The sequence below is a fragment of the Chenopodium quinoa genome, unplaced genomic scaffold, assembly GCF_001683475.1.
Source record: "Chenopodium quinoa cultivar QQ74 unplaced genomic scaffold, ASM168347v1, whole genome shotgun sequence".
In the NCBI taxonomy this organism is placed as follows: domain Eukaryota; kingdom Viridiplantae; phylum Streptophyta; class Magnoliopsida; order Caryophyllales; family Amaranthaceae; genus Chenopodium; species Chenopodium quinoa.
Genome location: NW_018742651.1, coordinates 468588 through 493878, shown reverse-complemented (window position 1 = coordinate 493878; position 25291 = coordinate 468588). Strand labels below are relative to the sequence as shown.

The 25291-nt window shown below is 35.4% G+C and overlaps 2 protein-coding genes across 2 annotated transcripts; both read right to left on the bottom strand.

Moving 5' to 3' along the window:
- Positions 1–206: 206 nt before the first annotated feature.
- Positions 207–8993, bottom strand: LOC110722050 (novel plant SNARE 13-like). The gene is made up of 10 exons (XM_021901283.1): positions 8478–8993; positions 6018–6110; positions 5417–5510; positions 3162–3199; positions 2882–2979; positions 1868–1947; positions 1738–1794; positions 1571–1663; positions 1125–1199; positions 207–580 (listed from the first exon to the last, which is right to left on the bottom strand). The coding sequence occupies exons 1-10, from the start codon at positions 8552–8554 to the stop codon at positions 476–478; spliced, it is 810 nt and encodes a 269-aa protein (XP_021756975.1). The 5' UTR covers positions 8555–8993; the 3' UTR covers positions 207–475.
- Positions 8994–10771: 1778 nt separating this feature from the next.
- LOC110722049 (pyruvate dehydrogenase (acetyl-transferring) kinase, mitochondrial-like) lies at positions 10772–18238 on the bottom strand. The gene is made up of 6 exons (XM_021901282.1): positions 17660–18238; positions 15016–15274; positions 14644–14824; positions 12941–13085; positions 12642–12855; positions 10772–11021 (listed from the first exon to the last, which is right to left on the bottom strand). Exons 1-6 carry the CDS (start codon positions 17906–17908, stop codon positions 10963–10965), a joined length of 1107 nt encoding a protein of 368 aa, XP_021756974.1. The 5' UTR covers positions 17909–18238; the 3' UTR covers positions 10772–10962.
- Between the last annotated feature and the right edge of the window lie 7053 nt (positions 18239–25291).

Genomic DNA, 25291 nt, shown 5'->3' with positions numbered 1-25291 from the left:
CTTTGTGGTTTGTTTGTTTGTTTTTTTTTTTAATAAAAAAAACATGAATTCCTCTGAAATTGTAACGGAGTACAAGTTGACAATTATCTTCCATTGTTATTTGGGCAGTGGCTGTGAAAGAAATTCGAAAACAAAATGCAAATTGACCAAGTGTTTCCAATATTGGAAAATAAAAAATGTGAGAAAAAGCATATCAACACAATGTATAAAGAATGAACACACATTTACTGCATCCTCTGAATGTTGAGTGCCTTGTTAATACACACAGGATAAAATATTGACAGCAAAATAACCTGAATGTGGATACAATGATTTTGAAAGCCGTCGTTTTTGGAGAAAGAATACAACTGCCAAAAGGATAAACAAAAATCTCCTCAACATGATTTACAAATGACACAAACTCGATATGCACAAACTATAGGGGAATGGAACCAATAATCCAAACTGAACTGTGGAAGAATCCAATTGCAGCAATTTATCCGAAATGTTCAGCTTTCACATTCAAGAGCCTTCTTGCTGCAGGGGCTGGAGGTGCTAATCCTGGAATGTCCCTAATATCTTTGTTGTTTGGGTGTACAATCTACAGGCATAGCAAATAAGATCAAGATTTTCAGCACAGATTAATAGGCGAAACGGAGCAAAACCCAATTCAAACAATAGCATGGAGGAGGGGTGGAAGGGGGATTAATTCATGCCAATCAGGAAAAGAAACCACATGATGGGCAGAACAGTAGATGAGACAAGATTCTACCAGGAAGCAGAATGCCAACACCTAAATATCTATTGGGCCATATGATAGGAAGGCTTCAAATGCCAAATAATTGGTGTCACAAATTTAGGCACAACATTTATAAAATAGGACCTGCTAATCGGAAGTGAAGGTATAGCTGTGGAGGAAAGAAAGTTTTTTAAAAAAAAAAAAAAAAAAAAAAAAGATACACTAAAAGAATACATAATTGTCTCCAGCATGTCTAACCGTCTAACCAGCCTTTCATTAACAGAGCCAAATTCCAGAAAAAGGCTATAATACCAGACGAAAACGATAACAATATCATCAACTTCATAAGAGAGCAGGCTAGCAGACAAATTATGCAATACCATAGCAATGATAATAAGGGATATACCTTCACAACAATAATGGCTATGACACCACAGACGATAAGAAAGAGAAAAAGCATGATACACTTGTCAGTGGCAACCTGCAACACAGAAAGTATATACATCAGTCAAGATAACATGGAGCTTATAATAAAAGTAATACTTCCTCGGCTCCATTTTACTTGCAACACTAACAGTTTCAGCGCTTGCCACAAAATTTAAACTATTAATATCTTTGGTTGGTGGTTTGGTAAAAATTATAAAAAGTAGATTTTAATAAAGTATAAATTAAGACAAATCCTACAAGATTCCACGTGACTTTCTTCCGTATGAATCACAATATGTTATAGTAGGAGTATGGATAGTGCCAAAATCCTTGTTGCAATTAAAATGAAGCAAAGGAAGAATAGCAATCTGAGCACAAAGCCACAAACAAAAAAAAAATTAAAAATTAAAGATTAAAAAACCAGACCTGCCGACCAATCTCCTTCACCAACTGAGATGCCTTCTTGAGTGAAAATTGAATAGTATCCAGCTCATTAACAATACGACCCATTTGATCAGTCTGCACAAATAGAATTACATTATTTTCTGCTACCTAAAAGATTGAGATAGGACCAATCAATTATGAATACTTACTTGACCCTTTAGTTTAGCTCCAGTTTCAGTTCCAACCTCAACAGTTTGTGCAACTACCTAGGCAACCAAATTATAGTTAGAAAGATAATACAGTAAACAAGCCAAGAGCCGTTCACAGTAAACTTCTCACCTGTTTAGAGCGCTCAATGGCCTGATCAGTCTCATCCAAAGTCTTATTCCCAGCATTAATAAGCTCTTGATTTGTCATTGCTGCATAGGAAGGACAAATCACACATCAGATACAAGAAACACATGCAAATCAATACACAGTATTGTTGTACCTTATTTATTCTCATTCCAACACAGGATTATAAGAAAATGCAAGGAAGCTAAATGCTCCGATAGAAAATATTGTAAAAAAGAGGAATACTGTTAACTGTATTGACAAACTATTCAAATTAGCTATGAAAAAATAAAAATGAGGTGGAAAACATCACCCAATAGAACAAGCTTCTGCAGAGTCTGCTGTGATATTGGTACAAAATGATAAATATAAATGTAAAATACACTGTTTTTAAACACTAAGCCTTGGTTGAAGGCTAATAATTTGTTTAATACACATTTAAAAGAGCGTGCTATAGAAACTGCACAAGACTTCAAATTATGTGCACACCTCTCACCCTTTGATGGAGATGCTGATCAGCAAAGTAAACCTTGAAAGTCACATATATCAATCCAATAAATATATCATATATAGGTGTACCAATGTTCACTCCCTTAAAGTTGAAACTCATTATTGAATGTACAAACATAGATCCTTCAGTAAATGTGAAGTATAGACATATAATACAACAAGATGCCAATCACTTTAATCAATACATTACAAGTATTTCTCTGAGAATGACTCATTATATAGCCTGATAAGTTACAGAAAGCGGTATGCAAAGCTGACATTCCCACAATTGACATGACCCCCTGGTTTTCTTTTGCCCCTTTTGTATTCTAAAAATACCACAATTGACTCAATCTACAAAGCTCAACACAGAGGTCATGACAATATGATTGTTGAAATAAAGATCACAAGGATTAGCAAAGAAGCATACTCTTAGATAGGAGTGTGGAGAATAACAATAAAAAAGACAAACATCAAGCCAAAATCCCCATTAGAGTACAAGATGCAAATATAAGCTAAAGAATAACTCACATGAAGCCATCTGAATATTTTCTTCGGCTGTTGGTTCACTGGTTCCTGCTCCCATGTCAAACAATTCTACCTTCTTATTGCCAAGGCTACTCATATACCTACAGCATAGGCAGCCAGAAAAACAGGTTCATTTGATATACATATATAACAAGTATCACAAAAGTCCACAAGTTACCACTACTATAATTATTAACCAAGCATCCTAAATCAACCTGCCATATATTAGCAACAGAATTAACAAATTAAAAAAGAAACAGTAAAGTTGAAGATGTTAACTTACGTCTTCCTTAAGCCCACAAATGAATTTAGCTCTTTGATCTGCAAATTTTTTCAACAAAAAAAAAAAAAAAAAAAAAAAAAGTTACGTGAAAGAAAAAAAGGCAGCCTACAAATCTAGCATTAAATGCAATGAAATATCAGGAAAATTTAAAGTACTTAACAATCCCAAGTAAATCTCTTTCTCCAATATTGAATTTCAAGGGACTGAAAAGAATAAGCAGTAAAAAAAATAAGGTTGCTATTACAAAGATGAGGCAGTACCCAAAATGTTGGACTTACAAATGAGCCAGAGAGCTTTCCAACTACCCTCAAAAAATAGAGATTACGCGGCCAAGTCCACCCAATAAGTTATCAACTCTTTCACTATTACAGAACACTATGTTTAATTTGAGCAGCATTTAAAGTTGGCAGCAGTGTTTTAAAAAGCGCGCTGAGGCGCAAGGCGATCAGGGTGAGCGCTTATTTTAGTCTGGGCGAGGCGTTTTGGGTTAGGCACAACTGCCCATATAGTGTGCCTCACTTCAAAGAGGCGCGCCTTAGGCGCAGCAGAACCCCTCTCGCTTTAGTGCGCCTTACGCTTTTTTATACAATGGTTGGCAGGTTTATTATTGTCATCATATTGCCTATCAATAAGCAACTAAGTGCCCTGGTGACCAATAAAATTTATCTCAACCCACTAGGCATGAATTGTTTTAACACAATTTTTTGGCAATTCTGCTGTTCTGCAAACTTGATAAACCCAGCGTCTTGCAACCTTCTACACCGAGAAATGCAGCAAAAGCAATAGGTTTGGTGTAAGCAACTATAATTTTCCACTTGACGTCCTCCAGAAATGGGTTAGAGTTATTGTTAATCACTAATGGAAATAACATAAAAGTTAATATAAAACCTTCACAACTTTCCACCTCTCAACAAACCTAAATCTAAGTGCCCACTCTCAGTAAAAGAAACAATGTACCGTTAAAATACAGTATATGACCTTTGACAAAGCATAGTTTTCAACACTCAAACAAGCTGATCTTCAAAAGGAGAAATTTTAAAACCTTGTCAATATTTCAGCCTTAAGACAGTTAATATTACAAACCATAACTAAAGGTTGGATTACCCCCCTCCACTTAATTGATTAGGGCCCCCTTGCACCAAAGTGCTCAATGATATAGAGCTTTCTTAGTCTTTTTTACACTAAATGAACAGAAGAACCCTACACAAATTCCTATTAGTGATAATGCTCCCAAGTAGCATAGCCCACATACTTCAAACATGTCATCCTAATCTTAATAACCATTATACAAGTCAACTACACAATTAAACTATAAACTCTTGATCTCAGCAACCTTTTAAAAATGATACATTTGTTTAAAACTTCTACTAGCATTCCACATTTTCACCACCCATTTGAGGGAATTTGGATAATTTTGAGGAATAAGGTGATAGCTGATATGAGGTTTGTTATTAAACTTGATTTTAATACTAGAAACTTTTACCTATTGCCAAGTATTTGGTTGCTTAACACTATTATAACAAATCCCGCCCTAACTTTCCAGTTTCTACTCATTTCTATCTCCTCATCCTCCTCACATTCTGATATTTCTTCTAAAAGCCTTACATCCTCATATGGCAGGTAATAAGCCTCAATATTCTTAACGTACTTGAGCATAAAACCTGAGAAATGAGAGTGGAAAGATTTGAGTTCAGAAGCCCACGTAAGCATATCTACCCCAACTAAGTAATCTGCTTCAAGACTCCTTGTATCAGAGTTCGGCACAAACAGGAATATGATGCGAAAGCTGCAATAATCCACTAAAGACGAAGAGAGATTGCTCAAGTGAATCCTAATATACAACTATGTAATTTACAACCTCTATCTCCAGCAAAAAAGAGAGACAAACCAATGACTTTCTTTCTGCCTTATTTCTGATACTTCAATTCTCCTTAGTCTAAGAGTGACATTATGTACATTGAGGAATAAATTTCAATGCGTCACTACTGTTACCAAATAACAGTTGCGGGTTTTAAATCTGAACAGCTAATTTCAAAAAAAGATGAAGCAAACAGGACCATTAGAGTTCTCCATATTCATTGAGTTACATTGCAACACTAGCAATACTCCTAGAAGTTCTGTGATTACAATAAGTAACTATATTTATGTTCTTGCCACAGAAAAACTAATCCTTATGACAGGCACACACAAAAAAAGTAATTTATAAAATTATTGTTTGGACGATGAATCGTCTTAAAGTAAAGAAGGTTTCTAACCATAGACTGCTTCTCATCATTGAGTTGCTTGTTGACTTCAGGCGGATTTTTGGCCTCCTCGTCTTTAATTTCTCGATCAAACTCCTTAATTAATCTAAAGAGCAAGAGGAGGTAGGAATAAATAAAAATCAACACTCAATTATACTCAATCACAGTAGAAAGGGAGGGGAAGAAGAAAGAAAGAATTAACAAAACAAGAAGACAATAAAAAAAAATAAAAAAAAAGTAAAAAATAAAAAAAAATAATTACATGAACAAAAATCATGAAGTAGATGAAAAATAACTACCTGAAACCAAGCAAAAACTACACAAAAGAAACTATAATAAAAGTGACAAAAAAAGAGAGAAAGGTTACCCGACACCCCCCCCCCTTCTCTTTTCTCACCAAAAGCAAGGTCACAAAAAATATAAAACATCATAACATATGGGTGTTTTTCTGTTCAGAGAGTTTCCATGGCCATATTACATAAGGTAAGTTTGTAAGAGTCATACTCCACTTTTCAGTACCACCAAACCACAGTATTAGAATTATAAGCTATTAAGTTATGCTCAAGATTCAAAGAAGTTGCATTATGGGAAGTAAAAACAACATTTAATGTACCTTTTACACTCCCTCATCTTCCCTGTAAGTTCTTCCAGCTGCTTGCTTTGTCGATTTGGGTCTTTGACCTTGTCCAATTTCTGGAAACCATTGCTACAAAGAAATCACAAGAGCACATGCAAACACAAGATCAAAAAAGGGGTGAAAGACTTATATATGTGACAATCGCATGCAACCCCTACCACCACCACCACACCCCCACCCCCCCCCCCCACCAAAAAAAAAAAAAAAAAAAAAAAAAAAAAAAAAAAAAACCAATCACAACATCACCAAAATAAATTAAAGAAAACTCTCCTCAATAATTGCTACTAAAATTGAAAAGTTATCGAATTCATTGAAATTTTGACCTCCGAAAATGCTTGAGCTTGACATCCAAATCTTAACGATGCTCCTCAGTAATCTTTTAACACTTCTGCTTCATCTTAAACTCCCTAATTATAATGGATTTTTCACCTTGTGCCAAGAAGTTGTCTATTTCCGGCAATAGAGTTAAGTAATGTAACTCTAGCCAAAATCTAAACGAATTTCCACAAAAATTGTAACAGAGCAGGATTTTGCACATAGCCACATGCATGCACAAAATTTAGAGCAGGGTAATATCAATGGTGCTACAACAGTGTATAAGTTAATTTAATAAGGAGTTACAACATTTTCAATAATATAACATCCTAGATGCCCTGTCCATAGTATTTCACTACATAAAAACTTATCAGATGCCCACACTTGTAACATTGACATTCTAAACTCATAAACTAGTAAACTACCTGTTTTCAGCACTCAAAAATCCCAACAATTTAATCAGCTGAAGATATTCTCCTTTCTCAGCATTAGAACTGAAAACACATGGCACAGCTTACCATAGCCGTACAAATATACATTTTTTTAAACAGGTTGAGGTATGTATGAAATTCTACCTCAACATAAGATTTAGAACCCGCTAACCAAATCGATACCGAACTACTTCAGACCACATCGATACAGGAAGTTTCAAACCAAAACACATGGCACAGCTTACCATAGCCGTACAAAAATACATTTTTTTAAATAGGTTGAGGGATGTACGAAATTCTACCTCAACATAAGATTTAGAACGCGCTAACCAAATTGATACCGAACTACTTCAGACTACATCCATACAGGAACGTTTCAAACCAAAACTTACTAAATTGGATTTCCTACCGAGGTCCCAGGCCACATAAGCTTAATTTTCCAACCACAGCAGCACATGCCAAGAGGAAAAGGTTTTTGGGAAGATATTAGATCAGAATAAAAGGATGAAGAAAACGAGGCACCAAAACAGTTGCCCAAGCTAAGCTATATAGCCTACTATAAAGGTGAGTGATATTTGAAAATAGCAACACAGAGGTGATCACACACTGGCTTGAAAAAGGTTGTTATTAAATGATAGAGTGAAAGAATTTAAGTTAAAAAAAAAAGGCAAATGAAAACAACAAATGATCCCTCCTTGAGGAATTTCAGCTTTAATTTCACTTTTTCCCTGTTAACAGCAACAGAAATGACATTCTACTGACAGAATAAAAATAGACCACAAACCCTGAAATACCACAGTACAAAAACCCTTAAACCCTCATATAGCACAGCATAAATTTCCAACATCCTCAATTAGTACAACATGAATGCCCGAAATCCCTCAGCTTGAAAGCCCAATATCCCTCAAACAGCACAGCACGAAAACCTGATATCCCTCAGATAGCGCAGAATTAACACCAAAATCCCTCATTTAGCACAGGACAAATGCCCGGCATCTCTCAAATTGCATATTAAGAAAGCCTGATATCCCTCAATTAGCACTACGAAAGCCCGAATCCTTCAAAAGTACAACGTGAAATCCTGACATCTCTTGATTACCACAGCAAAAAAAGCCCAATATTTCCGCCGTCAGTTCACTAGGAACCCACATTTCTCTGTTGAAGAGACATAAATGGAACAACAGGAATGGAAACCATATATAATCCGTTTGACATCACTTTAGTCCTCAGTCCTTGCAATATAACAAACAGATAGCTCACAATGAATCCCACAATGTGCCCAACTAAAAATGGGCTAATGCTCAGTATTAACTGTCAAATGCTAGTCACATGCAAGTGCAGTACGGATCTACGATTTCACTGAACCATAGGCAGTAGCTAAGCTTAGCCGAAACCGTACCCGAATAACACAAGGCAATCAATCCACATTGCCAGTCCTTTATGTTACGGGCCAAAAAGTTACCATATTTTGTCAACAAAGACAATTATTCACATCATAGCGAAATTCCATCACAATGATCAAATAATAACGTAAACTACTCCAAAATTAGAAATTTGTAAATCATATTTCTCTTTAACAAGTAAACAAGATTAAAATCGAAAGAAAAATACTTAAAACTAACCCTAAATTGAACTAATCATCACTAACCTAGTGACATTGACACCAAAAAAGTAAGAGAAAGGAGCTTACGCAAGAGCTCGAAAATTGTCGCGAATTTCGCCATGGATCTGCTCCATCTGAGGATTCATCGGTAAATCAGTCGCCATTTTCGCCGGAATTGAAAAAATCCGGCAAAATCACCACTCCAAATCCAAACTGAAAACAATGCTTAACCCTAACTAACGTACATAATTATCCCCAAATCAAAAAATCCAACAAACAAACAAAACAGTGTGATTGTTTGAAAAATTCAAATCGAGTGACGAGCTTTTGATCTGAAGAAATTGCTAAAATTGGAACCCTAAATTGAAACTTACAAACTACAAAAAAGAATAAAAATTCAAAAAAGAGAGAAGAAATTGAAGAAAAAAGGAGAGAAAAATTAGGGTTCTTAAGGAGACAAAAATTGAGAGAGTAGTGGGAGAAATGATTGAATGTGTAAAGGCGAGGGAAAGTTGGAGAGAGAATGAATCGTTAGTTTGGTTTGGTGTAATAGAAATAGAAAGAGTATCGTATGAATGTTTACAGGCTGTGTTCTATGACGTTTTGTCTCAATATTTTATTACTCATTTATTTACTCATTTTACTGTACTTTCTTTGTTTTTTTATTTATGAAATTTTCTAATTTTAACAAATGGATTTTGTTTCCTTAAAAAAAATGGATTTTGTTACCGTACATATATTTGGTGTGCAAATGTATTACATGTTATTTTCATTCAAAAACACTGCACCTGGTCCACAATAATATTATTGTAGATTCGAGGTCTATACACACGTAACTGACATTATATTGAATATAGTGACCATTATTTTTAACATAGTAACCTTATTTTTAACATAGTAACCTTTATTAAAACTATTACAACGTTTAATAATATTGTGAACTTGAAATACGACGTTATTACCCTAATTTTAGCGTGGCATTTATTATTCATATTGATTAGTATATAAAATATTTCATTACAAAAATAACCACTTAGACCTATATATTACCAAAATGATTTTTATTTCAACATAGTGACCTTTTTTAAAATTATAGTGACCCTTTTTTTTTGTTAATAAAACAACCATACTTTCTCTAATGTTAGTGGTCCACAATAAATTAGTGTGAACCAGGTCCATTTAAGAATTTGTAATTTTCATTACCTTTAAAAATAAAATGAATTGGATGATTGGATCGGATCACATAAAAGAGTTAATTTTCTAGTTCGGTGATGAAATAAGAAATAAATTCTACTGTAGTGATTTAGATTATGTTGTTTATTTTTTAAGGTAAGAAAAATATCAAGCAATTTCCATGAAAAGATGCCCCCAAAACATCAAAATTCCTCAATTATACCCCATTTTACAAAATCGTTTACATCTGCGATTACAAATATTATTTTTTTTGCCTTACATAGTGCGAGTGGGGATGGCAATGGATAGGGTCTGGGTAGGGTCTAGTAATACCCAGACTCGTACCCGGATTTTTCAATCCATACATACCCTACTCGGACCATTTATAAAAGGTAAGGAATATGTGAATAGAGTAAATTAGCAAGGTGTAAGCATGTGTCTTTTTTAACTAGTACGTGTTTGGTATGTGGGAATTGGGGCTTGGGAATGGGAATTGAAAAGGTAGGAGTATATATTGCCTTGTTTGTTTTGTGGGAAGGGGAATTGTAGGTGGGATTGTGAATGGAAAAAAATTTCTCTATTCCCATTTTATTACTGGGAGAGCAAGTAATAGAGACGGGAATTGGGAATAAAGAGAAAAAGACTATTTTACCATTAATAAAAGCTTAAGAATATGACATTAGTACAAGTATAACTGTTAATTTACAATTTTATTCCCAATCAATTCCCTTCAAAAACCCAAACAAGGAATTGTGAATTATAAATTTCTTGTATCAGCTTGAAAATCAAATAGGACCACTGTTTTGTTACCATAGGCCCATAGGGTTTAAAAGGGTTTAAAGGAATGTAATGGTTAATTTGTTACCCCTTACCCTCAGAGAATGGAGTGTATTATCTACCCCTCTCATACCAAACCATAGGTAATTGTCACGTTTAAGTAATTCAGTATCAAATACTTTAAAACACCAAACCAAACACGCTCTAAGAGGATGGAAGCGTGGATTTGATTTAGAATTTAGACATTGTTAAGTTATCTCCGTTGCATCACCAACCAGCAACGACACTGGGTCAACAAGAAGCTGTATGTAGCTTACACATGCCAACACCATTAACCCGGGGGGGGGGGGGATAACTGGCCCTTGGTATGCCACAAAGATCCTTCTGTGTTGGGGGTAGGGAGGGGGGCAGGGGGGCGGGGCAGAGGGTAGTTTGCGAAGTAAAGAAACCCAGAGGCAGGATTTCCATTGCTAAAAATAAGATTACAAGGATGACAATACCAGTTTATCATATAAATCTGAACAATACATGCTCTTTTCTCATGAACACCATCTAATCAAGTAAACCATTGGAAGTCTAAATATATTGAATGTATATAGCTCATCAGCTGCGCTACTACAGGCTACGGCAGAGGTTCTTGAGATCCACCCAATCGAGACAAGTGTAGATAGGCATCTGTACCTGCAACAATGTAATAAGAACATCTGATTTGTCAGAATCTTATGGTGCCTTCAACAGCAAATATAAACTACCTAATAATTACTATCAGAAACCACAATACTCACTGAACAAAGCATTACACCATAATATGAACGCTGCAAAAATTATCATAACATTGCCCAACAACATATACGTAAACTTATTAATCAAAGCCCATTTGATCATTTATTGATCATCTAACAAACATGAGGAAAGTTTGTAAATAGTGAGAATTTTCTTAGAGAAGGTGACGCTAAATTGCTAATGATGGCTTTTGGCTGGTAGGGTGAATCAGGTGGTGTAGGCAATAGAATTCCATAGCTTTTGTGATAATTAGTTCGTTAAAGGGTTTCCAAGGGGCCATATTTCAGGAGTTCTCAACAACTTCCTTCTTTGTGCAGAAGCTTTCTTCAATCTGCTTCGCAATGCAGCTCCTGAAAATCAAGACTCATGGGGTTCAACTTTTTCCCACAATGCACCCACAGTGTCGCATCTTTTCTGTGATTGATTAAAATTTACAATAGTAGCTAAAAACAAATCTCCAAGAATGCTCAACAGTTACAGGCTGCACAGATTATCCTCAAAAAAAATATGGAGCATGGAAATTATATTATGTTAAAAGTTGATAGCTTGAGAAGAATATAGACCTGAACACAATCATTGGTGATCGAAGATAGTTGTCTGCATACGTATGAAGGAGAGGGATGTGGACACAATGACAAGGATTAGGGTAAGAATTCAAGAAAAGGAAGATTTGGCAAATGGCAGCACCAACAGTTACCAATACTCCATAGTAACATAAATATCCAGCTTCTAGATGTGTTGAAATTCTCCCAATTTTTGACCAGATTAGGCTACGGAAGGTCAATGGGAAAAGCTGAGACTCATTATTATTGCCAAAGTCTGCATATAGGATGGTTATACTTGTGACTTAAAACAGTTTTCATTGGCGCCATTCTAGCGACAAAAAGGCTGGGATCTTACCAAGGAAGGGTCAGTCTGGTGACTCTGGTCAGGCGGTCAGAGCCTCAGAGGGACGACAGATCATCAAATAGTTGGATGTTCACGTGCTTGCAGTAAACAAAATTGGGGAAGGAGTGTACAAAACAGAAACATTGCCATAAGCAAGCTGCGAGCTATTGCTACCCCAACATCAGATGGATGCTATTGGCCTAGTAGTTGTAGTTCTATAAATCAAACTCAAAGCTCCTCTGTTCTTTACAGTTCTGGATTTAAAAATTTGGACTTGACCTATCAACTTAATTATTACATCTACTAACCTACTTGATTAATTCAATATAGGAACTGAAAACTTGAACTATGCATTTGACTGGTATCTTTTATTTATTTCAAGACAATATTGTCTAATATTCTCTGTAGCAGATTAAACCTCGTAACCTTTTCTCAATTCCCAAATGAGAACAAACTACTACATAGTTCGATAGTACATAGGTATAACAGAGGCTAAAGAGTAAGACTAATGTAGTAATGCTAGATGAGTAGATGGAAAACCAGTCTAAGCTAGATATTAAGTGCATAAGCTGCATAACAATATATGGGAGACAGCCAGATGGGAAGAAATTATGAGATAAGAAGATTTACCATATCCTTCCATGGAAATAATTTGCAGGTCTCCTCCAAAATAACGAGCATACAATCGACTTATAGGAAGCCCGTATCCATATCCAGCCATAGTCACATTATCACCAGTTCCAAGATCTGTATGCTCATCCAACGGGTTCTCAGCAGTACTGTAAAGGTATGTAAAAATCTTAGGGAGACCACTTCTTGGAATCCCACCTCCTTCATCAGAAACCTACAATGGCATCACAGGAGTCAAGACACACACTGAGGAATGAAGATTGTAACAAAAGCAAAAGTCTTCAAAAGCATCAACGTGCCTTAATCGTGACATCCTCTATTCCATCAGCTACTATGATACGAATAGGAGGCACACTGTCTGAGTCCATAAATCGCTCTTGAACAGCACGCAAGGAATTTTTTACCAACTCGAAAACCATAAGGTGTAAATGTGAAGGTACATACCTGGGATCAATAAAGAAATGTGCATCATTATATAACTCCATTCACAGGACAATAGGTTCAAAATCCAATAGAGAATACAAAAGATCATTCAGATAAATAATTATCAGCCGGCATCTAAAAATTCCTTGCATAGCCTCCTTTACCAGTGATTTGGTTGACAAAACATATGGATTCAAATAAAAATAAGTCGAGATTGCAACAAATGCACTACCACATCATTATTTATGCATTTATAGAAACCATGCAGACGTTTTTGGGAAAGACAAAATGAGATGCAAAACTTCTGAAACAGAAACAGGCCCCACTAACCAAGACCATGGTCCACGACTCTACATTATGTATAATCCATCTTGATCAATCCCTAGGATATATTACCACTGAGGATGAAGATTACCAATCTAATCTAATTATATAAATAAAGAAGGCATTTTTCGGAAGCATTTGACGCGCCACATAAGAAAAGGTATTATTTTGTCCAATAAAAAATTAGATTAATAATTTATTTTAGAATTAAAAAATTTACTCGCCACCTAAGCAAAAGTGACGAATAAGATTTATGAATTTTGACACATAGATAAAAGCAACGAATTGAGAATAATTAAAATTTAAATTATTTTTAAAAACCAATAATTATCTTCTCTTAAAAAAAAATTTGACCTAAGTAATAATTATCTTTTTTACATATATGGATGCAAATTTTTGATCGCAAATATATTTAATCTTTCCCTAGCAAATATTATAAAAGTTTTATTTTAATAATGTATTCATAGAGACGAATAAAACTAAATCTCATATGACTAATTCCCAATAAATTTTAATAGTTAAACGATTATAAATGAGACTAACATTTTAAACAGAATGAGTATATTAAATAAATGCATAGGCAAAAGACTTATTTTGATCAATAAAAAAACGAGATTTGTCATTTATTTTTTGAATTAAAAATTTAAATTGTCAAATAAAATAGTTAAAACAACAAAAGATAACTTTAGTGTTAAAATTAAAAAATTATCTTATAATATTAGAAATTTTATCCATATAAATACATAAAATTTTAAATTAAATAAAATAATTTAGTAGAACCGTGCATCGCACGGGCTTACATCTAGTTTATACAATGGTTGACAAGCATTGAACAAAGGGAAAACAATTTATTCAAAATAGCTTATCAAGTTGCCCAAGACACCTCGAAGACAACATCACAGAGTTCAAATCAGAGATATTTTTGGCAAGGCCTTTCATCTTTGTTGATGAGCATCTCAATATGCATAATCAATAATATTAACTAATATAAGCATTTGATCTGGACTTTAGGGTGTCCCTGGGAACAAACGACTTCAATTATAAGCCTTGCTGGCTATTATTTTGCAATGCATCATATTACTGTGTTGTGTGTATCTCTCTTATCCTCTTTCTCAAACACACATCTTGTATAACCTAGATTATTCTCAGAGCACAAGGTTTCATGTGCTGTATAAATATTAGTTTTAAGTACCTTCGGAAAGAGATAATAATAAGTACAGCAGAGAAATATATATATGTATACAGAAGAACTTACGGAAATGTAAAGTTGGGATCGCCATAGATATCAATTTCAGGTGCACTGCCATAATGGCGCATGCAAATTGCACGAGCATCTTCACTAGCATTTCTGGCAACCTCAACGGGAGACATTTTTGTATGTATATACCCTATACGGTCAGGTTGAGGATTTGGATCGTGCAAAGCCACATGCTGCCCTGAATTTAGCCAAAAAAAAAAAAAAAAAAAAAAAAAAAAAAAAAAAAAAAAAAAAAAACTAGCACTATTAATTGATGTTATCTGTAATAGCAAGGGGGGGAAAACCGAATAAAATAAACCAAAGCTATTAGATTAGTGTAGACAGCAAAATATGAATAAAAAGTAAAAAGGACAAAGTAACAGGAACAACCTATGAGCATACGAATCCCTATTCTGGACATGTAGAAGCGATCAAGGAACTGGTGTATTTCGACCAAGTCTTCATATACAATCTTGGGATCCATGCCTTTCTTCAGTTGTTGGACCCCCATGGCCATCATTGGGACAACATTATTATGTCTAACTTTAATCATTTTAATCATTTGGGTGAAATCTAATTCATCACGGTTATCTTTAATTGAAGGGAATGATCTGAGATCACGAAAAGAGTCCAAATACCAATCGTGCACCTAAGAAGGAAAAAGAGTTTATAATTATTAATATAGCAATAATGATAACTCCTTTGTTAATTTTACAAAAGAAACAACCACCTCTGCTCTTCAGTTAGCATTATTCAACCTCACACTCAAAGACCTCAGCATGACTAAATGGATTCATAACATTATAAGATGATATTAAATGCTAATGATTTTGGCAAACCCCAGGGTAATTCATAACACCTTTACAAGTGATCCCATGGTAAAATTTCATAATAACTCTAACTTCCAAAATGAGTTGACAAAACTTGCACACAACAGTATAACACGAAGCAGATATGTTTTTGTCACTGTTGCTAGCTATTCTAATACATTATCCATTGAGGAAGCTTATAACAGTAAACTCTTCTAGTGGTGACATATTACTTATCAATAAAAGTAGAAATTTCTCAAGGTATACTTCTCCTCACCCCACTGAAGACTGTCATCTAAGTCACAGCTAATGTATTTCGTAATTTGCAATAACTTTCATAGTTTGCTGGAGCCTAGCTTTTGTATTCTCAGGCCTGATGAAAGAGTCTGGCCAATAGATCCCTCAAGTACTCAACACACTCTTTGCAAAATCACTCAAATTAATCTGCTACTATTAATTTCATGTATAAATTTGATTGACGGTAGTCTCAAACAGAATGAAAGCTTATATTTGGATTACAACTCAAGATAAAGATCAGCCTTATGACAGGCCAGTAGGTTACTATACTTACAAGTGCCAAGGTCAAAGAAAGTCAAGCGAACAATGTAAGAATGAAAAGATTCGTTGGGAAGAGCCTTCATGGAAGTTTACAGGATCCTTAGAAAGGTATGATGTCATCCACAAAGTCAAATGATGGTATCCTTGGAATCCAATTCAAAAACTTGACCATTCTTCTGATGGAAAAAGTAGTAGGATCTTTCAAATTCAATAAACATATACTTATCATATATAATACAGGTCATTATATTTGCTATGGTTGGGATTTATGTTGCCAGAATTTACTAAAGAATCCCATATTATGAATGGCGCTAAGCCATTAAACAGTTAATTGACATGTAACCAACGTATATTGTTAGATCAGTTACATGCATATTCATCATCTATCTTGTACATATTCTCATCTTTCCACTATAAATACACCTTTTAATTTATATGCAATCCAACTGAAAAGCAATAATTACTATCTGCGTAGATGATAATGCACTTCCTCCTTTCCACAAAATCCCTCTCTCTTTTCATATAAGTCTGTTCCATAAGCTTCCTCACTATATAGCTTTATTCCTTTTATGGCAAGTTTTATATTCGACATTAACCTCAAATGATCCACCACTTGGGACACATCAATTTGTTTATCAATATGTGATTTTCTCTTTCCTGCACATGAGGACCCCAATTGCCCAACTTTATTGTTTTGTATTTGTCACTGGAGAAGTGGAGAGAGTAACAATAAACATGGGTAACTTTGTGGAACGGAGGGAATATGTATTTAATGAAGCCGGGGCGTGGCCATGGAAGAGGTTGGGTGGTGACTTGGGCCAACAACAGGAGCCTTAAATTTTCCTAAGAGAGATAATATAGTAGGAGATAAAAGTTAAGCAATTTATCAGTATTTTATGATCTTCCAAGGTAAACTTGAAATCATGTTTTTTTAAAAAAGAATTTGGTGAGAAAATGACGCACACAATATGATATCATCACCTAACTAATCTCAGTGACAACAGGAGAGCAAACTCCACATGACAGTGAATGAACCTAAATTGACACATAACAGAAAAATTATTCTCAAAAATTCAAACTTTGATTATTAAAATAGCATTACAAAAATCTAAATAATACACATACATAAACAATACTCAAGATACTCTTTACTTTTGTGGATCATAGATAATATTCTCTATCAAACCAACAGCACTTTGCAATATCAGGATACCAATAAAGGAAGTGTTCTTTGAAAAAACAGAAAAAACATTAACCTGCAAATTTAACAATATTTTTACCATTTAATCAAGCTTACTATTGTATTAGTGATAACAAAATTTACCAGATTCAACTGCAAAATTACATGCAAAAAATTATATTCAATTCCAACAAACTAACATTCAATTTTGTTTGCAAATTACCAGAAAAATTCAGAATTTCAATGACGATAAATACAGAACATCGACATCAAAATTACAAGCACTCAAATATATACGAAGTGTAAATTAAAATGCAATACATAACTTCAGTTCCAACAAAATCCCCACCAAAAAACCCCGAAAATTCAGAATTTCAACCAAATAAAAATGAAAATTCTCATAAAATAGCATAAACCCAACAAAATTCACACCAAAAACAGCAATTAAAACCCCAAAATGACAAAAAAAAAAAAAAAAAAAAATTACCTTCAAAACAGCAGGTTTAAGAGATAAACCATAAGGAAGAGACTCAAGTTCAATAGCTCTACGCGCAATTCGAATGGGAAGCTCTTTATGAAGAAACTGAGCAGAAATCAACAAATTTCGTTCAGTAGGTTTTGATCCAAATTCCATCATATACCTTAATGTTACTCCATTTTGTTTCATTGAACCCCATTTATGAACTTCATCAATCAAACTCTTTGAAAAAATTTCTGCAACTTTTTTCACAGCCATAATTTCAAATATTTGGATTCTGGGTTTAACTTTTAGAAAACAGAAGAATTTAAATTAGTTATCACCCAAAATTACCCAGAAAAATGGGTGAATATTTTGAGGCAAAAACATGAGAAAAAATACATATAAAGTTACATGATTGTGCAAGTGACATAGATAGAATGTATGAATGAAGAGATTAGGAGAGAGAAAATTGGTGATTGTGACAACACAAGAGGTGTGGTGATGGTGAGTTATAGGACCAGGATGATTGCCATTTTTTTTATTTGGGATCAAAATTTATGGTGTTTAATGTTTATTAGTTTGAGTATATTTTTTTGTAATAATTTTAAATGAAATGAAAAAATACAAGGGATTAGATTCTAGGGTTCTTTTTAATGAAGGATTTTATATAATACAACTTTTGTGATTGTGATTTGTGACTTGGATTGTGATGAGAAACATAGAAGGGTGACTTGTACAATTGAAACTTTGGATATTTTTTTAATGAAAACGTGTTTCATACTTAAGTTTAAGTTTAATGTGATATTAAAAGGAGTTAGTTTGATATATAGGAGGGTTGTGATTGTTGCCAAGGTAATTACAATTGTATGTAATTTTTTTTTTCGTTTTTTTCCGCTAAATAAATTTGTTGTATAGGCAAAAGTTCTAATATGAGCCTATGAGGGAGTATAAGTTAAACTATTAAGCTAAAACTTCTACCAAAGGTTTATAAAAACAATTAGCAACGATAATATTTTGTAAAATATTCCATTTCTCAACAAGTGTTTCAAAATTCTTTTAATTATGTATTTAAAGTTTTGATATAATATTCAATTTCTCAACAAGTGTTTCAAAATTCTTTTAATTATGTATTTAAAGTTTTGATATGCCCAGACAATATGTTTTTATTGTTCATGTGGAATGCTTTATTGTTTCTCATCTATTGGAATTGAGATCACATAAGCCATTTATAATTGCATTTCGTATTAGATTATTCTTGTAAATTTTTACAAATTTAAAAGACCACTATTGTACATAAGACGGATGTATTATTTCAATTTCTAACACGTGATTATTCTTGTCCTAATTTCAAAAAAAAATTAAAAATATTAAATGCCTTAATAATGGATTCTTGTCCAACATGCTTTAATAATGGAATACATATTAAGGAGGAATTTAATATGTTTGGGTGAGAGTGCGAGAGAAAAAATTGTTAGTGGAGGGATTTACATCACATGGGTTATACACTTATATGAAAATTTTATACTTTTACTTTTAAAACATTCTAACGGAAAATACAGAGTGATTATTTGTGGACAGAAGGATTATATGGATCCATTAAGATCAACCCTTCATATCTCTTTTCCAATTCTTTCCTCTATACTCTTTTAGTTGTCCCTATTGACGTAGTGTACACTAATATTACACTCCATATAAGGTAAAGGATACATTAGCATACTTGGATTATAGGATTATACATTAGCATAGATAAGGCAAATACTAGAATACATTAATCAAATTTGGATAACCATTTGCCAGAGATATAGTGGGATAGTATAAACTCCAACATAAGCCGACAATCAAATGTTAACTTGCCCATTATAATAATCCTAAATGATTATCGACTAACGATGATGATAATGGTGATGATTGAGTAATGATGTGTAATTGAATATGCATCACGCTTCTGTAATAGCCAATTTAAATTAGGATTGGCCTGTTTGAGTAATTGTAAATTTGTGATGTAAGGTGTTGGACCATTCAATAGGAATTCATATATAATTAGGCGAAATAAAAATCTGAATATTGGCTTAATCTCTCTCTCTCTCTTTTTCTTCTTCTTCTTCTTCTTCTTCTTCTTCTTCTTCTTCTTCTTCTTCTTCTTCTTCTTCTTCTTCTTCTTCTTCTTTATCATTTATTGTAGGAATATCAATTGTAAAACATGTCGTATTTAATTAACTCAGATCTTATATAAATGTCAATTAAGTTAGTTAAAATTTTAGAATAACACTCAAAACTTGAGATTAAATCCCTGCTATATCAGCGTCATTACAACTCTCTTTACCAAAAAAAAAAAAAAAAAAAAAAAAAAAAAAAAAACTAATCATATGACAATCAAAGTGGTAAATTCTAAAGTTTTAATCAGCCTTTTAGCATATAAACATATATCAATCATATAACTAATATATAAAGCTAAACTTTTAGCCAGGTCACGAAATAGCGACACTTAGCATTCTAACTTTTCGCCAAGTGTCGCGCCACGTTGCATAGATTTAAATAAACCTCATAAGATAAAAAAAAAGTTAATTTAGAATTCTATGTGGATATAATTAAATAGAATTTTAGGATTAAATTAGTTTTATTTTCGATAAAATACCAATATTTCAAATGTACAAATTCAATTATAATTTTATTAAAAAAAATATTAGATTATAATTCTTAAAAATTAATAAATTATTTTTTGTATCATAATATTTTTTTAGGCAAAGGAAATAGTTCAAAGCGTAAAACATACATTTATAATATATATTAATTGGTTAAAATAATATACTTCACAATCTAGCAAATCGTATAAAGATTAAAAATTTATTTTATGATTCCATAAACAATCCGGGCATCGCACGGGGCACAAAACTAGGATAGAGTTATATAGAATTCGATTTGTAGGATAAAAAAGTTAATTTAGAATTCTATTTTCAATCAAATTTGGATATAATTTTAGGATAAAATTGTTAATATAGAGTTTTATTTTCAATAAAGTATCAATATTTCATATGTACAAATTAAATTATAATTTTATTAAAAAAAATATAACACTCATAAATCATATATAACTAATATATAAAGCTAAACTTTTAGTCAGGTCACGAGATAGCGACACTTGGCGTTCTAACTTTTCGCCAAGTGTCGCGCCACGTTGGATAGATTTAAATAGACCTCATAAAATAAAATAAAAAAGTTAATTTAGAATTCTATTTGGATAGAATTTTAGGATAATATTAGTTTTATTTTCGATAAAATACCAATATTTCAAATGTACAAATTCAATTATAATTCTATTAACAAAATTATTAGATTATAATTCTCAAAAATTCTCAAATAAATTATTTTTTGTATCATAATATTTTTTGGGCAAAGGAAATAATTCAAAGCGTAAAACATACATTTATAATATATACTAATCGGTTAAAATAATATACTCTAATCATATAAAGATTAAAAATTTATTTTATAATTCAATAAACAAAACCCGGGCATTGCACGAGGCACAAAACTAGTTGATATATAAAGCTAAACTTTTAGCCAACCTACGAAACAGCGACACTTGATGTTTCAACTTTTCGCCAAATGTCGTGTCACGTTGGCGATATATAAAGATTATTTTGATACATATGTCTTATTTGTTTGATAAAAAAAATTGGGTAAATTTAGATGGACTTTGTAGAATAAAAAAATTAATTTAAAAATTTTATTTTTAATAAAAATATGGATAGAATTTTGATAAAATTGTTAGATTAGAGTTTTATTTTTAATTAAATATGTACAAATTAAATTATAATTTTATTAAAAAAAATATATTAGATTAGAAATCTCAATTACTATTGATTAGGGGATTTTGCTCCCACCAATCGGAATGCGCCACGTGGGCCAATCAGGTCCTGCCAAGTGTCCCCCAGTTGGACCTCTCAGGGCTTGCCACGTGGCACACGCATATTCGTCCACCCTGGACCTATTATGTCATGACACGTGGCATACTCCATGCCTAATGGAGAAACCGGCCACCTAGGCCCAACTTCCGAGGGAAGCCCAATCAGCCCAAGGTTAACCTAAACCTAGGATTGGCACGTTTCCCGAGGTTATAAATACCTCCCTTAATCCTCATTAAGGGAGATTACGCACATTAAACACTCTCACCTAGAGAGACCCAATCACTTTAATTTCCGCATTAATTACTTCTTAATCAAGTACTAACTTGACCGTCGGAGGCGGATCTCCAATCATCCGGAGCATCCGTTTGTTTTGCAGGTACAGGCGTCCGATTCCAGTCTCGGAGTTGTAACTCTCCCGCAGGACATCAGAAAACCCCGAAACATTTTGGCGTCGTCTGTGGGGGGAGTACTTCTGAGATGGCATCCATGTCTGTACCGACTCCTGAAGAGAGGCGTCCCCTAGACGACCCTCAAGTTCAGTCGGACCATGATACTGAGAATGAATTTGAAGTTGAAGCTCACACAGCTTCAGACGGGACCCTAAGGGCCCGACGCACCCGTCATACCGAAAGGAGGGAACGGGAACATCTTCAAACTGGAAGTGAGCCAGCAGGCGCACCGCCTGTTCGGCAGCAGCCGACTGATGGGTCTGCTCCCATCACAAGGAACGAACTAATGACCTTCATGAGGGACTTCAAGGGAGAGATTCAAGAGTTGCTCAACAAGAAGCCTGCTCTGGCCAAGGAACAGTCGGCTAAGAAACCCTCCACTTCAGGGAAGAGGAAGCCAGTTCAAGGGCGAGAGGCGACCCCTCATCCTAAATCTAGGAAGTGGGAGCCGCCTGCCCTTGATTTCACAAAATACCGTTTTCCTACTCCAGGAAAGAGGAAACCTGTTCGTCATATTCAGGCGGACGGGTCGAAGAAAACATACACAGATGCTCGGTTATTGCTAGAACAGAAGAAGAGTGACCAATTGTCGGAGTCGGCCTCTACTTCAAACTTCCAAGACAGTCTGCGCAATACCTCGATGAGGCATACTCAGTCGCATCATGAGAGTCAATCAGGCGATACCTCCCGTCAGTCCGACTTTTATAGTGACCAGGCGGTACCAAACTTACCATTTGTACCGCAACAACAATACCTTTTGCAGCCACCTCTGTTTGGTGGGCATGCAGCAAAGAATGTCCAACCTATGGACTGGCAGCTACGGTTGCTTAGACTTGGGGAACAGCCGTCGGCCTTCTCCAAGGAAATTGCTGAAGCCGCTCAGCCGGCCAAAGTGAAAAATGTATTAGTAGGCGCCTATGACGGCACTACTAACCCAGAAGACCATTTGATGGCATTCACCAACCTGATGTACCTTCAAGGGTTGGATGATCCCACTTGGTGCAAGTGTTTCCCAGCGACTCTCAAAGGAATCGCACAACAATGGTTCGGCAACCTGTCGACTGGTTGTGTGAATAACTTCAGGATGCTTGCTTACTTATTCACCTCCAACTTTGCCATGAACATCCCTGCGAAGAAGACGACCCTTGATTTAGGAACGATTCAGCAGGGCGAGAAGGAGGGGCTTTGTTCTTACATCAGGCGGTTTAACCTGATGAGAATACAGATTCAAGGGTTACCGGATGAGGTAGCCTATACAGACTTTTTCAGAGGCCTCAAGGACGGATCGACATTCAAATTTGATTTGGTCCGAAAGAGGGTGGCGACTCTTCAAGAGGCCTTGATTGAAGCAGAAGCCTATATACAGGCGACTGATCTTTGCAGTACAAAACAGTCGGACGGGAAAAGGTTCGACAAAAAAGAAGGGCGACAGAAACAGTTGTCGAACAAAGATGAGAAGAAAAGGAAAGAGGTATGGGCAGCTGATTCCTCTAAACAGCCGGCCTAGAAGAAGAAAAAAGAATTCAAACCATACTCCCCAAAGTATGCGTTTAGCAAGGACAGCCAAGCTATCCTAAAGGAAATCAAGGGATGGATCTGAATTGAGAAGCCGGTCCCCATGAAGGGTTCTGCAAGCAACAGGAACCAAGAAAAATTCTGTGATTATCATGAAGATGTTGGTCATCACACTAACGAATGCATCAGTCTTATGCGGTATCTGGACCGCCTGGCTGAGCAAGGTGATCTTGACTCTTATATCAAGAAATCCACGGGGAACACTTCCTCAAAAAAGCAGTCGGCCAAAAAGAATCAACAGGCCGACAGCTCTGATACAGATGATGCAGTCGTCTACACCATTGCAGGCGGCTTCGCAGGAGGCGGTCCCACTATTAGGGGCAACAAAGACAATATCAGGCGACTAGATGTAAATTCCGTTTACCAAGAACGGCCCTCCAAATATTCATTTCCTGAGATTGTCATCACCGAAGAAGATCTAGGAGGGGTAAGGGGGCCGCATGACGACCCTATCATTATTGAGTGTAAAGTGGTCAACCAAAGAGTTGGTCGAATCCTTATAGATACTGGAAGCTCCTCAGATCTTATCAGTAGCAAATGTCTGTCAAAATTAAAATATCAGACTGATTGCATACACCCGGCATCCCACCCTTTAGTAGGGTTTGGAGGAGGAGTCGTCCACCCAGTGGGACGAGTGGATTTACCCATCCGCCTGGGTGAAAAAGGGGAAGGACGACACATGGTAGTCCGGTTCCTGGTAGTAGAAGAACTCTCGGCCTACAATATGATTCTGGGACGACCAACCCTGAATAATTCCAAGGCTGTTATAATCCCATCTCTTATGTTGCTCAAGTTTGAGAGGGATAATGGAACAGTCGGGTCCCTAAGGGGAGATCAGAGGACGGCCCGAGAGTGCTATCTCTCGGATATCAAGCCCATTGTTATGACCGCTGGGTCAAGTGGTGGAAAAACAGACCTTGACAATGTCAAGGAGAGTGCGCCTGTTCAAGAAGCAGGCGACAAGAAGAGAAAGGCAGCCCAGACGGGGGCCGCAAGAAAAGACAGAAAATAGCAATCATTGGCAGAGGAGCGGTCGGACGAATTCCGCCCTCAGCCGGCTGGTGAGCATACGGATCTGATCTTAGACGACTCACGTCCTAACCGAACAGTCAAAGTTGGGACGACTGCTCTGAAGATCCTGGGTTACGATTTGCACAAACTATTGAAAGAGTACAAGGACATCTTTGCATTCGAAGTCCATGAAATGCCAGGCATTAGTCCTGACCTGGCGGTACATAAATTGGCCGTGGATCCGAAAAAGAAGCCGGTAAGGCAGAAAAAGCGGCACCATGGCGATGAAAGAAGTCAGGCGGCAGCTGCCGAAGTAAAAAAACTACTTGATGCAGGGTTCATTCGGCAATGTTACTTCCCAGTCTGGGTTGCAAATGTGGTGCGTGTTAAAAAGCCGAATGGCACCTGGCGAATGTGTGTAGACTACACAGACTTAAACAAGGCGTGCCCCAAAGACAGTTACCCTCTGCCTAAAATTGATAGCCTGGTCGACTCAACAGCCGGCCATGCTTTGATGAGCTTTATGGACGCCTACTCTGGTTTCCATCAAATTCCTTTATGGAAGAAAGATCAGGAGAAGACGGCCTTCGTCACTGATCAAGGGTTATACTGTTACACGGTTATGCCGTTCGGTCTTAAGAATGCCCCGGCCACCTTCCAGCGAGTGATAAACACTGTGTTCTTTGATCAAATAGGGAGAAACGTCGAGGCATATA

Coding starts and splice junctions, on each gene's coding strand:
- LOC110722050 (XM_021901283.1), bottom strand. CDS start 8,554: ATGGCGACTGATTTACCGATGAATCCTCAGATGGAGCAGATCCATGGC. Junction 6,111..8,477: donor GACAATTTTCGAGCTCTTGC/GTAAGCTCCTTT, acceptor ATTTCTTTGTAG/CAATGGTTTCCAGAAATTGG. Junction 1,948..2,881: donor AAATATTCAGATGGCTTCAT/GTGAGTTATTCT, acceptor CTTCCTATGCAG/CAATGACAAATCAAGAGCTT.
- LOC110722049 (XM_021901282.1), bottom strand. CDS start 17,908: ATGGCTGTGAAAAAAGTTGCAGAAATTTTTTCAAAGAGTTTGATTGAT. Junction 14,825..15,015: donor AGGGATTCGTATGCTCATAG/GTTGTTCCTGTT, acceptor GGCTAAATTCAG/GGCAGCATGTGGCTTTGCAC. Junction 11,022..12,641: donor TATTTCCATGGAAGGATATG/GTAAATCTTCTT, acceptor ACATTGTTGCAG/GTACAGATGCCTATCTACAC.